This window comes from Kogia breviceps, chromosome 15 (assembly GCF_026419965.1).
Source record: "Kogia breviceps isolate mKogBre1 chromosome 15, mKogBre1 haplotype 1, whole genome shotgun sequence".
NCBI lineage: Eukaryota > Metazoa > Chordata > Mammalia > Artiodactyla > Physeteridae > Kogia > Kogia breviceps.
Window position 1 is genome coordinate 23,468,058 of NC_081324.1, and position 17,970 is coordinate 23,486,027.

A 17,970-nucleotide genomic window follows, 5' to 3' on the forward strand; every position below is an offset into this window, starting at 1 on the left:
TTTCCAAGGGGATTTCTGATGGTGCTGGAGCTGTTATCATAGCTAGTGAAGATGCTGTTAAAAAACATAACTTCACACCACTGGCAAGAATTGTGGGCTATTTTGTATCTGGATGTGATCCCGCTATCATGGGTATTGGTAAGTTTGTAGTGAAACAAACTGGTTCTGTTACATTTCTGAAGATAAGGCTTCTTTGGCATTCAGATTCCTGAAACAGTAGCCAAATCAAGGGCACTTGTAGAGAAAAGGAGATTGTTAATCAATCATTTAAACAACTTATCTTTATGAAAAACTGTGCCAGGCATAATAGTAAGATCAAGACCATGTAAACTCCTTCTGGGCAGTAATAGTGTCCCATTGTCCATTTAAGATACATAAAATTAACACGCGGTAAACAACATAGAAGGATTACGAGGTACTGATAAGACAGAAGAAAACGTGACATGGAAAAATCATGGGGTGAAATAGAGAAGATACACACCCCACTGGGTGTTTTATACATGGTCCTTAATATATCTCATTTAATCTTCCCACAACTCTAGTAACTGCTTTGTGAGTCTTTTTTTTTTCTTTATTACAGTCTTAAAAGCTTACTAGCTTTCAGCTACCCGCTGTCAGCAAAATATAACTTTTGTCTTAGAAATGGAAGGTAGCTTGAAAAATTAAATATCTGTATGTTGGTATGGCATTTATCATTTCGGTATCTAGGGCAGTGGTTCCCAACCCCAAATGATGATCAGAATTTACCCATACCCTACTCCACCCCAGGGTTTTATTTCAGTAGGTCCAGTGTAGAGCCTAGGAATGTGGGGTTTTTTCAGTGTACCTTGATTGTTTTGATGATCAACCATATTTATTTGATATAGATAAGTAGTTATTTTATAGTTTTCTGTTTAACTTCATTTAAGAGGTTCTGATACATTTTGACATAGTTAGTGAGCAAGAAAATGTAGTTTTTCTTCCTTCTATTTCAGGGCCTGAATGTTTGCCCCGTAGTACAATAAATGCCATTGAAATGCCTCTTCAGCCAGGGCAGCTCTTGCTTTATCTGTTATAGGGCTTCATTTGTAGAAGGGATTCCAGTGCTTCAAAAGAAATGAGTTAAAAACCAGCTCAAAGCACTTCTGATGAGACGCTTATAGCCCCCAAAGGTACCCATGGTTACACAGCTGTTAGTGGTAGGAGCTAGCGCTAGGAATAAAGTGTCTTTTTCCCAAAAAGGATATTCTACCTTCCTGAGTCCCAGTAAATAGCAGAGCGGTATGGAAACAGTCCTTTAAAAATTAGCTTGTGGGCTAACATAGTTACAATTGAGTGTAATGATTCTAAGTTAATATGAACACATTTAGTCATGCTGACTGTGGTTATGAAGACATGGAAGTATGTACAATGGTTTACACCCTCAGCTTTTAGTTCTGTGTACCTTTCACCCCTGTAGGATACTTCACCCCCTGACCATGCTGGATAACTGATGCTCTTCTATCGATTACCCGTCCCCTTTTCATGTCTTAGAGATACAAAGAGAATCTGGAATTAGATTCTGTATTAAATCAGTAGCCAGTATAGAACTGACGCTTTAAATCGAAAAGTGTTAATTGGATGGCCCTGCCAATCAGCAGACTGTTGTCCAAGAAACTTTTTAACTAGGTGACAAAATTAATTACATTGTATTGAGATTGTATTTTACTTTTCTTATAAAGACTGATTTCCCATTTTACCTTAGGTGTGTTTGTGAAACTTGATACAGAATATTTGACTACTTGAATTCAACAAAACACACCACATATTTTTCTTTTTAGACATTTATGGCAATTTCATTCTCTAAGAACAGATAGAGAAGTAGATAATCATCCCTAGCCAGATTTTTTTTTTTGGAAAGAAATATCAATTTACTTAAAAATTATGAGCAGTATTAAACTGTCATTAGTGATCATCAGAAATCTGGGAGCTAAAGTTTATTTCAAAAGGTTTTAAGGTGGATTTGCATTTCTTCAGTGGGGGTTATGTTTTATTTCAAATATCTGCTTACCATTGGGGTTATAAACGTCTCCTTGCTTCAGATATCTTTTCCCTAAACTGCCTGGTAGCTTCCTATCTTACTATGCCCATATGGAGATACTACTGCTGTTTCTTGCCTTTTGTCCAAATGGGCCTGAAAATTCAGAGTGTAGCCACAGTCACTTCTATACTGGGAATACATGATTTGTATCCCAGGAGAACGCTCAGTCTGCCTTACCATTTGGTATTACGAATGATCTATACATGGGAATTCCCTGGTGCTCCTGTGGTTAGGACTTGGCGCTTTCACTGCTGTGGCCCTGGTTCAATCCCTGGTTGGGGAACTAAGATCCCACAAGCTGCACAAAGCGGCCAAAATTTTTTTTAATAAAAACTAAAATTAAAAAAATAAAATACATTTTAAAAAAGAGTGAAAAAACACCTATGTGTGTATGTACATAGATGTGTATATAAATTTGTGGAACCAATGAGCTTCGATCTCTCAATATTACCATGAGGGAAATAAGAGTTCATTAATAAAGGAAGACTTTATAGAAAAAAAAAAAATAAAAGAATGATCTATACAAAACCCCATATGACTCCTTTGGCTGTTTGAACTCTCAAAGTCACTTATGGTAGAACTTTTCATGTTAAGTCTCTCATCTACAACTTGTATAAACAGCTTTTCACCCTGGTCCCATTTCCTGTTTCTTTATTGTCATATCATTTAGTATTGCGTGCTATCAGGGTGGCAAGATTTTCAGCTACTAACTGTCACTTTATTTCCTCCTTTAGTAAAGAAGGAGAAATTTGATACTTATAAGATGAAATTGGGTTTTGTTCTTATATAGGTCCTGTCCCTGCTATCAATGGGGCACTGAAGAAAACAGGACTAAGTCTTAAGGATATGGATTTGGTAGAAGTAAGTGTTCTACTTTTTTTACAGCACAGATAAACCACCAACTTCTATTGCATAAATGGCTTTAGTTTGATTTGTATAGCTCTTTCTGTTTTAGTACCATCAAACTTTCCAAATGATGTGAATCTAAATAAGAATTACTTTCATTACATGCCTGTATTGGCATATAATCAGGCTGTACCTGATTAAAATGCCTTATTTATGTTTGAGTAATTAAAAGAGCCTGATTTCTTCTACCAAAGTATAAACTCTTGGAAACTTTTTATGACATCGTAAGATTCTACTACATTTTACACTATTAATGTTCCCATTGAATTGAATTGAATATTATATAAGGTGGATGAGAAATAAGTAACTTTAACCTTATTTTATGGATTAAAGTGAAAAAATATAGGTAAACAATTGATCTAATAGAAAAACAATAATCTGATCCCAAATCTAAAAGATTCTTGCACTTCTGCCAAGTTAACAACCACCCCCATCCCCCAAACTTACCTTTGGCTTTTACACCATAGTGTGGCTTGATTTGGAATGCACCTATCATAATTTTTGGCATTGGAAACTTAAATTTATTGGAAGAGTGATTTGTTTAATGTTAGTTTAAAACAAAGGCATCTTAAATATTTAGTACAATTAAAAGAAAGGATTCAGAAAATGCTTAAAGATGGATTATATGCATTCTACATTTGGGGAGTATTTTAAAATTTTAGGTAATTAAGCTACTTGATATTGGGAAATAACTAATATAACGAAGGAAATCTCTCTATTTAAACTAATAGAGAAAGGGCCTTTTCACTCGAGGCACATGTGTGACGTCCTCTGTGGTAATCCCTCACCAAGTAACTATGGTTTCAGACGAATGGTTTATCCTTAAATCTCTTCTTCCATTCTTTGGTGGTCATAGCTCAGAGCTTCAAAGGGGGCTGCTGAATTACCATATTTGTATTAGCAAATAAGTACCATTAAATTTCTGACTTTAGATTTCACACTTAAAACTCTTGAAATATGTCAGCTCCGCAGAGCTGTTCATCACCATTTATAGATGTATAAACACTCAAGGACATAGCTCTCAACACCCTGACATGATTGTCTTTGGGACTTCTGATGATCGTGAGGTCGTTTTTCCTAGGTTCGAAAGGCTAGTTTCACAACATATTCTAGGTTTCTTAGTACTTCCTTAAGCATGACTATATAAAATGGAAAAATAATGTTGGATCCAAGGACAAAGAAAAAGGACCATCTTGGGAGAGGACAAAATATAGTAGAAAAGAACACAAGGCTGGATTTTTATCCCAACCCTGGAAAAGTTACCTTTTTAAAAATCAGTTTCCTTATCTATAAAATTCCCTAGCTAAGGTCATATGAAAATATAGTGCTAAAAAACAAACAAAAAAAAAGAAAATATAGTGCTATAAACATAAAATAAGGTAATTCTCATAGGCAGCCTTGTTAAGTATAATACAAAAATATGATACTTTTTACGTTGGGCCACATTTCAACATGGTAACCATTCCTCCTATGTATTCTTTTTTTTTTCTTTTAACATCTTTATTGGAGTATAATTGCTCTCCAGTGTGTTAGTTTCTGCTTTATAACAAAGTGAATCAGCTATACATATACATATACCCCCATATCTCCTCCTTCTTGCATCTGCCTGCCACCCTCCCTATCCCACCCCTCTAGGTGGTCACAAAGCACCGAGCTGATCTCCCTGTACTATGCGGCTGCTTCCCACTAGCTATCTATTTTACATTTGGTAGTATATATAAGTCCATGCCACTCTCTCACTTCATCCCAGCTTTCCCTTCCCCCTCCCAGTGTCCTCAAGTCCATTCTCTAGGTCTGCATCTTTATTCCTGTCCTGCCCCTATGTTCTTCAAAACCATTTTTTTTTAGATCCCATATATGTGTGTTAGCATACATCTTTATTCCTGTCCTGCTCCTATGTTCTTCAAAACCATTTTTTTTTAGATTCCATATATATGTGTTAGGGTACAGTATTTGTTTTTCTCTTTCTGACTTACTTCACTCTGTATGACAGTCTCTAGGTCCATCCACCTCACTACAAATAACTCAATTTCATTCCTTTTTATGGCTGAGTAATATTCCATTGTATATATGTGCCACAGCTTCTTTATCCATTCATCTGTTGAGGGACACTTAGGTTGCTTCCATGTCCTGGCTACTGTAAATAGAGCTTCAGTGAACATTGTGGTACATGACTCTTTTTGAATTATGGTTTTCTCAGGGCATATGCCCAGTAGTGGGATTGTTGGTTCATATGCTAGTTCTATTTTTAGTTTTTTAAGGAACCTCCATACTGTTCTCCATAGTGGCAGTATCAATTTACATTCCCACCAACAGTGCAAGAGGGTTCCCTTACCTCCACACACTCTCCAGCATTTATTGTTTCTAGATTTTTTGTTGATGGCCATTCTGACTGGTGTGAGATGATACCTCATTGTAGTTTTTATTTGCATTTCTCTAATGATTAGTGATGTTGCGCATTCATGTGTTTGCTGGCAATCTGTATATCTTCTTTGGAGAAAGCTCTATTTAGGTCTTCCACCCATTTTTGGATAGGGTTGTTTGTTTTTTTGATATTGAGCTGCATGAGCTGCTTGTATATTTTGGAGATTAATCCTTTGTCAGTTGCTTCATTTGCAAATATTTTCTCCCATTCTGAGGGTTGTCTTTTTGTCTTATTTATGGTTTTCTTTGCTGTGCAAAAGCTTTTAAGTTTCATTAGGTCCCATTTGTTTATTTTTGTTTTTATTTCCATTTGTCTGGGAGGTGGGTCAAAAAGGATCTTGCTGTGATTTATGTCATAGAGTGTTCTGCCTATGTTTTCCTCGAAGGGTTTTATAGTGTCTGGTCCTACATTTAGGTCTTTAATCCATTTTGAGTTTATTTTTGTGTATGGTGTTAGGGAGTGTTCTAATTTCATTCTTTTACATGTAGCTATCCAGTTTTCCCAGCACCACTTTTTGAAGAGGCTGTCTTTTCTCCATTGTATATTCTTGCCTCCTTTATGAAAGATAAGTTAACCATATGTGTGTGGATTTACCTCTGGGCTTTCTATCCTGTTCCATTGATCTATATTTCTGTTTTTGTGCCAGTATCATACTTCCTTGATTACTGTAGCTTTGTAGTATAGTCTGAAGTCAGGGAGCCTGATTCCTCCAACTCCATTTTTCTTTCTCAAGATTGCTTTGGCTATTCGGGGTCTTTTGTGTTTCCATACAAATTGTGAAATTTTTTGTTCTAGTTGTGATAAATGCCAGTGGTAGTTTGATAGGGATTGCATTGAATTTGTGAATTGCTTTGGGTAATAGAGTCATTTTCACAATGCTGATTCTGCCAATCCAAGAACATGATATATCTTTCCATCTGTTTGTATCATCTTTAATTTCTTTCATCAGTGTCTTATAGTTTTCTGCATACAAGTCTTTTGTCTCCTTAGGTAGGTTTATTCCTAGGTATTTTATTCTTTTTGTTGCAATGGTAAATGGGAGTGTTTTCTTAATTTCTCTTTTAGATTTTTTGTCGTTAGTGTATAGAAATGCAAGAGATTTCTATGCATTAATTTTGTATCCTGCTACTTTACCAGATACATTGATTAGTTCTAGTAGTTTTCTAGTAGCATCTTTGGGATTCTCTATGTATACTATCATGACATCTGCAAAAAGTGACAGTTTTACTTCTTCTTTTCCGATTTGGATTCATTTTATTTCTTTTTCTTCTCCCATCTCTGTGATTAAGACTTCCAAAAGTATGTTGAATGATAGCAGAGAGAGTGAGCAACCTTATCTTGTTCCTGATCTTAGAGGAAATGCTTTCACTTTTTCACCATTGAGAATGATGTTGGCTGTGGGTTTGTCATATATGGCCTTTATTATGTTAGGGAAGTTCCCTCTATGCCTACTTTCTGGAGGGTTTTTATCATACATGGGTATTGAATTTTGTCTAAAATTTTTTCTACATTTATTGAGAGGATCATATGTTTTTTCTCCTTCAATTTGTTAATATGGTGTATCACATTGATTGATTTGCGTATATTGAAGAATCCTTGCATTCCTGGGGTAAACCCCACTTTATCATGGTGTATGATCCTTTCAGTGTGCTGTTGGATTCTGTTTGCTAGTATTTTGTTAAGGATTTTTGCATCTGTGTTCATCAGTGATACTGGCCTGTAGTTTTCCTTTTTAGTGACACCTTTGTCTGGTTTTGGTATCAGGGTGATGGTGGCCTTGTAGAATGAGTTTGGGAGTGTTCCTCCCTCTGCTATATTTTGGAGGAGTTTGAGAAGGGTAGGTGCTAGCTCATCTCTAACTGTTTGATAGAATTCACCTATGAAGCCATCTGATCCTGGGCTTTTCATTGTTGGAAGATTTTTAATCACAGTTTCAATTTCAGTGCTTGTGATTGGTCTGTTTATATTTTCCATTTCTTCCTGGTTCAGTCTCGGGAGGTTTTGCTTCTCTAAGAATGTGTCCATTTCTTCCAGGTTGTCCATTTTGTTGGCATATAGTTGCTTGTAGTAATCTCCATGATCCTTTGTATTTCTGCAGTGTCAGTTGTTACTTCTCCTTTTTCATTTCTAATTCTGTTGATTTGAATCTTCTCCCTTTTTTTCTTGATGAGTCTGGCTAGTGGTTTATCAATTTTTTTTATCTTCTCAAAGAACCAGCTTTTAGGTTTATTGATCTTAGCTACTGTTTACTTCTTTTCTTTTTCATTTATTTCTGATCTGATCTTTATGATTTTTTTCCTTCTGCTAACTTTGGGGTTTTTTTGTTTTTCTTTCTCTAATTGCTTTAGGTGTAAGGTTAGGTTGTTTATTTGAGATGTTTCTTGTTTCTTGAGGTAGGATTGTAGTGCTATACTTCCCTCTTAGAACTGCTTTTGCTGCGTTCCGTAGGTTTTAGGTCTTTGTGTTTTCATTGTCATTAGTTCCTAGGTATTTTTTGACTTCCTCTGATTTCTTCAGTGATCTCATGGTTATTTAGTCATGTATTGTTTAGCCTACATGTGTTTGTATTTTTTACAGACTTTTTCCTGTAATTGATATCTAGTCTCATAGCATTGTGGTTGGAAAAGATACTTGATACAATTTCACTTTTCTTAACTTTGCCAAGGCTTGATTTGTGACCCAGGATATGATCTATCCTGGAGAATGTTCCATGAGCACTTGAGAAGAAAGTGTATTCTGTTGTTTTTGGATGGAATGTCCTATAAATATCAATTAAGTCCATCTTGTTTAATTTATCATTTAAAGCTTGTATTTCCTTATTTACTTTCATTTTGGATGATCTGTCTATTTGTGAAGGTGGGGTGTTAAAGTCCCCTAGTATGATTGTATTACCATCGATTTCCCCTTTTATGGCTGTTAGCATTTGCCTTAAATATTGAGGTGCTCCTATGTTGGGTGCATAAATATTTACAATTGTTATATCTTCTTCTTGGATTGATCCTTCGATCATTATGCAGTGTCCCTCCTTATCTCTTGTAGCAGTCTTTATTTTAAAGTCTATTTTATCTGATATGAGTATTGCTACTCCAGCCTTCTTTTGATTTCCATTTGCATGGAATATCTTTTTCCATCCCCTCACTTTCAGTCTGTATGTGTCCCTAGGTCTGTAATGGGTCTCTTGTAGACAGCATATATACAGGTCTTGGTTTTGTATCCATTCAGCCAATCTTTGTCTTTTGGTTGGAGGATTTAATCCATTTACCTTTGAGGTAGTTATCGGTATGTGTGTTCCTATTACCATTTTCTTAATTGCTTTAGGTTTGTTATTGTAGTCTTTTCCTTCTCTTGTGTTTCCTGCCTAGAGAAGTTCCTTAAGGATTTGTTGTAGAGCTGGTTTGATGTCGCTGAATTCTCTTAGCTTGTGCTTGTCTATAAAGGTTTAAATTTCTCCATCGAATCTGAATGAGATCATTGCTGGGTAGAGTAGTCTTGGTTGTAGGTTTTTCCCTTTCATCACTTTAAATATGTCCTGACACTTACTTGTGGCTTGCAGAGTTTCCACTGAAAGATCAGATGTTAATCTTATGAGCATTCCCTTGAATGTTATTTGTTGCTTTTCCCTTGCTGCTTTTAATATGTTTTCTTTGCATTTAATTTTTGATAGTTTGATTAATATGTGTCCTGGAGTGTTTCTCCTTGGATTTATCCTATATTGGACTCTCTGTGCTTCTGGACTTGATTGACTATTTCCTTTCCCATATTAGGGAAGTTTTCAACTATAATCTTTTCAAATATTTTCTCAGTCCCTTTCTTTTGCCCTCCTTCTTCTGGGACCCCTATAATTCAAATGTTGGTGCGTTTAATGATATCCTAGAGGTCTCTGAGACTGTCCTCAATTCTTTTCATTCTTTTTTCTTTATTCTGCTCTGCAGTAGTTATTTCCACTATTTTATCTTCCAGGTCACTTATCCGTTCTTCTGCCTTTGTTATTCTGCTATTGATTCCTTCTAGAGATTTTTTAATTCATTTATTGTGTTGTTCATCATTGTTTGTTTGCTCTTCAGTTCTTCTAGGTCCTTGTTAAACATTTCTTGTATTTTCTCCATTCTATTTCCAAGATTTTAGATCATCTTTACTATCATTACTCTGAATTCTTTTTCAGGTAGACTGCCTATTTCCTCTTCATTTGTTTGGTCTGGTGGATTTTTACCTTGCTCCTTCATCTGCTGTGTATTTCTCTGTCTTCTCATTTTGCTTAGCTTACTGTGTTTGGGGTCTCTTTTTCACAGGCTTAAGGTTTGTAGTTCCTGTTGCTTTTGGTGTCTGCCCCTAGTAGCTAAGGTTGGTTCAGTGGGTTGTGTAGACTTCCTGGTGGAGGGGACTGGTGCCTGTGTTCTGGTGGATGAGGCTTGATCTTGTCTTTCTGGTGGGCAGAACGTGTCTGGTGGTGTGTTTTGGGGTGTCTGTGGACTTACTATGATTTTAGGCAGCCTCTCTGCTAATGGGCAGGGTTTTGTTCCTGTCTTGCTAGTTGTTTGGCCTAGGGTTTCCAGCACTGTAGCTTGCTGGTCATTGAGTGGGGTTGGGTTTTAACGTTGAGATGAAGATCTCTGAGAGAGCTTTCGCCATTTGATATTACATTGGGCCGGGAGGTCTTTGGTGGGCCAATGTCCTGAATTCGTCTCTCTCACCTCAGAGGCTCAGACCTGACACCTGGCTGGAGAATCAAGACTCTGTCAGCCACCCGGCTCAGAAAAAAATAGAGGAAAAAAAGAAAGAGAACGAGAGAGAGAGGGTGGGAAAAGAGAGAGAGCATGCGAGAGAGAAAGAGAAGGAAAGAAGGAAGATAGAAAGAAGGAAAGGAAGGAAGGAAGGAAGAAAGAATACAATAAAGTTGTTAAATTAAAAAAAATTTTTAATTATTAAAAATAACAAAATTTTAAAGTAGTTAAAAAAAAAAAAAAGAAACAGAGAGCAACCAAACCAAAAAACAAATCCACCAATGATAACAAGTGCTAAAACTATACAAAACAAACAAAGCAAAACGGACAGACAGAAAGAACCCTAGGACAAATGGTAGAAGCAAAGCTATACAGACAAAATCACACAAAGAAGCATATACATACACACTCACACAAGGATAAAAAGGAAAAAAATATATATTTTTTAAAAAGGAAAAGAGCAACCCAATCAATAAGCAAATCTCCCAATGGTAATAAGCTCTAAATATTAAACTAAGATAAACATAAAACCAGAAACAAATTCGATGCAGAAAGCAAACCCCCAAGTCTACAGTTGATCCCAAAGTACACCGCCTCAATTTTGGGATGTTTCATTGTCTATTCAGGTATTCCACAGATGCAGGTACATCAATTTAATTGTAGAGATTTAATCTGCTGCTCCTGAGGCTGCTGATATAGATTTCCCTTTCTCGTCTTTGTTCACACAGCTCCTGGAGTTCAGCTTTGGATTTGGCCACGCCTCCATGTATAGGTCACCTGAGGGCATCTGTTTCCCCGCCCAGACAGGACAGGGTTAACGTAGCAGCTGATTAGGGGGCTCTGGCTCACTGAGGCCAAGGGGAGGGAGGGGTATGGAATGCGGGGTGAGCCTGGGTGAGCCTGCGGTGGCAGAGGCCAGTGTGACATTGTAATAGCCTGAGGCACGACGTGTGTTCTCCTGGCAAAGTTGTCCCTGGATCACAGGACCCTGGGAGTGGCGGGCTGCACAGGCTCCCGGGTAGGGAGGTGTGGAGAGTGACCTGTGCTTGCACACAGGATTCTTGGTGGCTGCAGCAGCAGCCTTAGCATCTCATGCCCATCTCTAGGGTCCACACTGATAGTCACGGCTCATGCCCATCTCTGGAGCTTATTTAGGTGGTGCTCTGAATCCCCTCTCGTCGCACACCCTGAAATAATGCTCTCTTGCCTCTTAGGCAGTTCCAGACATTTTCCCAGACTCCCTCCCAGCTAGCTGTGGTGCACTAGCTCCCTTCGGGCTGTGTTCACACAGCCAACCCCAGTACTCTCCCTGGGATCTGATCTCTGAAGCCCAAGCCTCAGCTCCCAGCCTCCACCCATCCTGGTGGGTGAGCAGACGAGCCTCTCAGGCTGGTGAGAGCTGGTCAGTACCGATCCTCTGTGCGGGAGTCTCTCTGCTTTGCCCTCTGCACCCCTGTTGCTGCGCTCTCCTCCACGGCTCTGAAGCTTTCCCCCCGCCCATCCCCAGTCTCTGCCAGTGAAGGGTCTTCCTAGTGTGTGGAAACTTTTCTTCCTTCACAGCTCCCTCCCAGAGGTGCAGGTCCCATCCCTATTCTTTTGTCTCTGTTTTTTCTTTTTTCTTTTGCCCTACCCAGTACATGGGGATTTTCTTGCCTTTTGGGAAGTCTGAGGTCTTCTGCCAGCGTTCAGTAGGTGTTCTGTAGGAGCTGTTCCACATGTAGATGTATTTTTGAGGTATTTGTGGGGAGGAAAGTGATCTCCACGTCTTACTCTTTCGCCATCTTGAAGCTGTCCCCCCTGACGGTTTATTCTTTATTGTCTATCAGTTTCTTGGAAGTGTGGCTAATAGTACTGAGTAGTAGTAATAATAATAGCAACTATTTATTGAATACTTGCTTGTGTCAGATAATACACTAAACACTTAATACCCACGATTTCACTTAACCTTACCAATAACTCTTAAGATGAACAACAGTCTCACTTTACCACTGAAGAAATTTGAGTGTCAAGAGAGTTTAAAGAACATCCATATAGCCAAGATTTGAACTGTCCGTCTAGCTCCAGAATCTGTGGGCTTTCTACAGTATCCTACTGCCTCTAATCCAGTATCCATTTATAGTATCACTGAGGATTTCTTTTCTCTAAGGGATACATTACACTTAAAGTATCACTTAGTAAATATACCCATTTTCAAACCTGTTATCTTTACAAAGAATGATTGAAGATAAATTAAAATAACCTTGCAATGTAATTTAAGTAGAAAAAAAAAACAGGATAATTAGCCATTGACAGGACTGGACAGTTCTCAGTTAGAAATAAGTTTGTGAATAAGGATTTTTATTAGTGTTTTGATTGTTTTAAGGTGAATGAAGCTTTTGCTCCCCAGTACTTGGCAGTTGAAAAGAGTTTGGATCTTGACCCAAGTAAAACCAACGTGAATGGAGGGGCCATTGCTTTGGGTCACCCATTAGGGGGATCTGGATCAAGAATTACTGCACACCTGGTTCATGAATTAAGGTACGTGCTAGAAATTGTTGCTTTTCAGATTTGCCATCTTTTGTATAAATGCATGAATTTAGGTTTCCCCAGAACAATCCAACATTTTTCATTCTTCTTTGTACTGCCTCGCACTGCTTCTCACCAGGAACAGGTTATTTGGGTACCCCTTTTTCAGTAGACCTTATAGATGACTCAGTTGACTTGTTGGTACCTCTGCTCTTGGGAGGCTCGCTCTTACTCACATTTGCAGTACAGCCACTCAGCACGTGTTCACTGAGGGCCTAGCGTACATCTGGCCCCACCCCTGGTGCTGGTGCAGAGCAGCAAGCCCGTGATGAGGCCCTGGTTCTCATGGCACTTGTATTCTAGTACCAGTTATAGGAGTGAGACACAATTATTTAAGAAAACAAAATACTGATCTAGGTGCTGTCATTTAAGAAACCTAAGCAAACTGACAATTTGGGTCTGAGCTAAGTTTTTCCTTCATTGTTTCCAGGTTCCAGGAGGAGCCTTCTGTGTGTTTGATACTTTTCAGTTTTAATAGAAGAGCTCCTCCTTCTGTACTGTGTATTTTGGATCATTTTGCTCTGTTAGTAGGGAAATTGCAACCAAAACCAAATATGTCAGGGCAGAAAATCACGCTGCCTCCCTGTGAAGTTAGGCAAATGGGACTCCTATTTCACTTAATGATTGAGATAAAATGAGTGATGGATGTGCACAAAAAATAATTCCTTGATGGTTTCTCAAGGTTATTCTATCAGGACTGAAGAATTAGAGCAGATGGTACTTTAAAGGTATCTGATTTTTATGAAAGGGACATGAAATGTTTCTAAATTATCTGACATTTCATATGGACAAACTTCAGTAATTATACTTATTCTAAGGTTCATCAAAATCTAAAACAAATACATCAAAGGGACTGAGTATTTACTCCCCCTTCTTCAACTTCCAATTTATCCCAATTACCTCCTGTCCTCACTCCTTCCTCACAGCAGCCTAAGCTTTTATATTTGTTTCAGCCTCCCTCTTCTGTGTTACTACTTTTTCTTAAAAAATAAGAATATTCCACTTTCCAAATTCTTTCTCCTCTTTTCTCCAGTATTGAGGACTGGAAAAAAGATTGAGCTGATGAGCTGAACAAGAATGAATAATGCAAATGTGACCATTATAAATGCTATTTACTTAATTATCTAATTTTGTACATTCTTTATTCAAGTAGATTTTAGCCACTGCTTTCTTTCTTAGGCGTCGGGGTGGAAAATACGCTGTAGGATCAGCCTGCATTGGAGGGGGCCAAGGAATTGCGGTCATCATTGAGAACACAGCTTGAGGAGAGCAGGGAGCCTGCCCTGGTCCACGCTCACATGACTTGGCCAGGCCACAGTATGCCAGGTGACCTTCAGAGAAGCTGTGAAGGTCATGCCATGCCCTTCACTGAGAGTGATTGAGTTTGGTCAAGGAATGGTTTGGCAAAAATGCATTTATCATGAACAAGAGCCCATGACAGAATAAATTCTCTCAAATTTGTACCAAATATGCTGCATTTCTGAACTAAAATCCAACTATAGAAGACCTCACACGGAATTGTATCCTTGCCAAATAACCACCACTTATGTCTTAGATAATATGATTGCAGGTAAATTGAATAAATTCTGCCTTAACTTCAGCTAATCCTTTCCTATCGTTTCTTGTATTTTTCTAAATTTTTTATTGAGGTAAAATACACATAACATACAATTTACCATCTTAATCATTTTTAAGCCTATAGTTCAGTGGCATTAAATACATTCACATTGTTATGCAACCATCACCTGCATCTCCAGAATTCTTTTCACCTTGGAGAACTGAAACTCTACACCCATTAAACAACTCCCCCATTCCTCCCTCTCTGCAGCCCTTGGCAACCACCTTCTGCTTTCTGTCTCTGCAGCTGACTCCAACAGGTCCCTCATATAAGTGGAATCATACAGCATTTGTCCTTTTGTGCCTGGCTTATTGCACATAGCATAATGTTCTCAAGTTCATCCATGTTGTATCATGTGTCAGAATTTTCTTCTTTTTTAAGGCTGAATAATATTCCATTCTAGATAGATAGATAGATACCACATTTTGTTTTGTCTCTCATCTGTTGATGGACATTTGGGTTGCTGCCACCTCTTGCCTATTGTGAGTAATGCTGCTCTAAACATGGGTGTACAGATATGTATTCATGGCCTTGCTTTCAGTTCTTTCGGGTATATACTGAGAAGTGGAATTCCTGAATCATATGATAATTCTGTTTTTAATATTTCAAGGAATTGCCATACTGTTTTCCGTAGCAGCTATACTATTTTACACTCCCACCATTATCACACAGGAGTTTAAATTTTTCCACATCCTCACCAATACTTGCTGTTTTCTCTTTCTTTTTTATAATAGCCATCTTAATTAGTACGAGGTGGGAGGATTGGTTCAAAATGGCAGAGTAGAAGGACGTGCACTCACTCCCTCTTGCGAGAGCACTGGAATCACAACTAACTGCTGAACAGTCATCAACAGGAAGACACTGGAACTCACCAAAAAAATACCCCACATCCAAAGACAAAGGAGAAGCCACAATGAGACAGTAGGAGGGGCACAATCACAATAAAATCAAATCCCATACCTGCTGGGTGGGGGACTCACAAACTGGAGAACACTTATATAACAGAAGTCCACCCACTGGAGTGAAGGTTCTGAGCCCCATGTCGGGCTTCCCAACCTGGGGTTCCAGCAATGGGAGGAGGAATTCCTAGAGAATCAGACTTTGAAGGCTAGCGGGATTTGATTGCAGGACTTTGACAGGACTGGGGGAAACAGAGATTCCACTCTTGGAGGGCACACACAAAGTAGTGTGCACATCAGGACCCAGGGGAAGGAGCAGTGACCCCATACGAGACTAAATCAGACCTACCTGCTACTGTTAGAGGGTCTCCTGCAGAGGCGGGGAGTGGCTGTGTCTCACCGTGAGGACAGGGACACTGGCAGCAGAAGTTCTGGGAAGAATTCCTTGGCGTGAGTCCTCCCAGAGTCCGCCATTAGCCCCACCAAAGATCCAGGTAGGCTCCAGTGTTGGGTCGCCTCAGGCCAAACAACCAACAGGGAGAGAACCCAGCCCCACCCATCAGCAGACAAGTGGATTAAAGTTTTACTGAGCTCTTCCCACCAAAGCAACAGCCAGCTCTACCCACCACCAGTCCCTCCCATCAGGAAACTTGCACAAGCCTCTTAGATAGCCCCATCCACCAGAGAGCAGACAGCAGAAGCAAGAAGAACTGCAGTCCTGCAGCCTGTGGAACAAAAACCACATTTACAGAAAGAGAGACAAAATGAAAAGGCAGGGCTTCCCTGGTGGTGCAGTGGTTGGGGGTCCTCCTGCTGATGCGGGGGGCACGGGTTCGTGCCCCGGTCCAGGAAGATCCCACGTGCTGCGGAGCGGCTGGGCCCGTAAGCCATGGCCACTGAGCCTGCACTTCCGGAGCCTATGCTTCACAACGAGAGAGGCCACAATGGTGAGAGGCCCGCGTACTGCAAAAAAAAAAAAAAGAAAAAAAAAATGAAAAGACAGAGGGTTATGTACCAGATAAAGGAACAAGATAAAACCCCAGAAAAACAACTACATGAAGTGGAGATAGGCAACCTTCCAGAAAAAGAATTCAGAATAATGATAGTGAAGATGATCCAGGACCTTGGAAAAAGAATGGAGGCAAAGATCAAGAAGATGCAAGAAATGTTTAACAAAGACTTAGAAGAATTAAAGAACAAGTACCTAGAAGAATTAAAGAACAAACAGAGATGAACAATACAATAACTGAAATGAAAAATACACTAGAAGGAATCTATACCAGAATAACAGAGGCAGAAGAAAGCATAAATGACCTGGAAGACAGAATGGTGGAATTCACTGCTGCAGAACAGAATAAAGAAAAAAGAATGAAAAGAAATGAAGACAGCCTAAAGGACCTCTGGGACAACATTAAACACAACAACATTCACATTATAGGGGTCCCAGAAGGAGGAGAGAGAGAGAAAAGACCTGAGAAAATATTTGAAGAGGTTATAGTCGAAAACTTCCCTAACATGGGAAAGGAAATAGCCACCCAAGTCCAGGAAGCGCAGGAAGTCCCAGGCAGGATAAACGCAAGGAGAAACATGCCAAGACACATAGTAATCAAATTGACAAAAATTAAAGGCAAAGAACAATCATTGAAAGTAACAAAGGAAGAACAACAAATAACATACAAGGGAACCCCCATAACATTAACAGCTGATTTCTCAGCAGAAACTCTACAACCCAGAAGGGAGTGGCATGATATATTTAAAGTGATGAAAGTGAAGAACCTACAACAAATATTACTCTACCCGGCAAGGATCTCATTCAGATTCGATGGAGAAATCAAAAGCTTTACAGACAAGCAAAAGCTAAGACAATTCAGCACCATCAAACCCGCTCTACAACAAATGCTAAAGGAACTTGTCTAAGTGGGAAACACAAGAGAAGAAAAGGACCTACAAAAACAAACCCTAAACAATTAAGAAAATGGTCATAGGAACTTACATATCGATAATTACCTTAAACGTGAAAGGATTAAATGCCCCAACCAAAAGACACAGGCTCGCTGAATGGATTCAAAAACAAGACCCATATATATGCTATCTACAAGAGTCCCACTTCAGACCTAGTGACACATACAGACTGAAAGTGAGGGGATGGAAAAAGATACTCCATGCAAATGGAAATAAAAAGAAAGCTGAAGTAGCAATACTCATATCAGATAAAATAGATTTTAAAATAAAGAATGTTACAACAGACAAGGAAGGACACTACCTAATGATCAAGGGATCAATCCAAAAAGAAGATATAACAATTATAAATATATATGCACCCAACACAGGAGCACCTCAATACATAAGGCAACTGCTAACAGCTATAATAGAGGAAATCAACAGTAACACAATAATAGTGGGGGAGTTTAACACCTCACTTACACCAATGGACAGATCATCCAAACAGAAAATTAATAAGGCATCACAAGCTTTAAATGACACAATAGACCAGATAGATTTAATTGATATTTATAGGACATTCCATCCAAAAACAGCAGATTACACTTTCTTCTCAAGTGCACATGGAACATTCTCCAGGATAGATCACATTTTGGGTCACAAATCAAGCCTCAGTAAATTTAGGAAAATTGAAATCATATCAAGCATCTTTTCTGACCACAACATAATGAGATTAGAAATCAATTACAGGGGAAAAAATGTAAAAAACATAAAAACATGCAGGCTAAACAATACGTTACTAAATAAGAAAGAGATCACTGAAGAAATCAAAGAAG

At 38.7% G+C, this 17,970-nt stretch overlaps 1 protein-coding gene across 1 annotated transcript in view; it reads left to right on the top strand.

The window, feature by feature from the left end:
• ACAA2 (acetyl-CoA acyltransferase 2) overlaps window positions 1–14,276 on the top strand; it is a 44,756-nt gene extending 30,480 nt beyond the window's left edge. Inside the window, exons 7-10 of the mRNA XM_059039816.2 lie at window positions 9–138; window positions 2,850–2,920; window positions 12,474–12,628; window positions 13,856–14,276. Coding sequence (XP_058895799.1) covers window positions 9–138; window positions 2,850–2,920; window positions 12,474–12,628; window positions 13,856–13,940 — 441 coding nt within the window. The 3' untranslated portion in view covers window positions 13,941–14,276. The remainder of the gene's footprint in view (window positions 1–8; window positions 139–2,849; window positions 2,921–12,473; window positions 12,629–13,855) is intronic.
• Window positions 14,277–17,970: the final 3,694 nt, after the last annotated feature.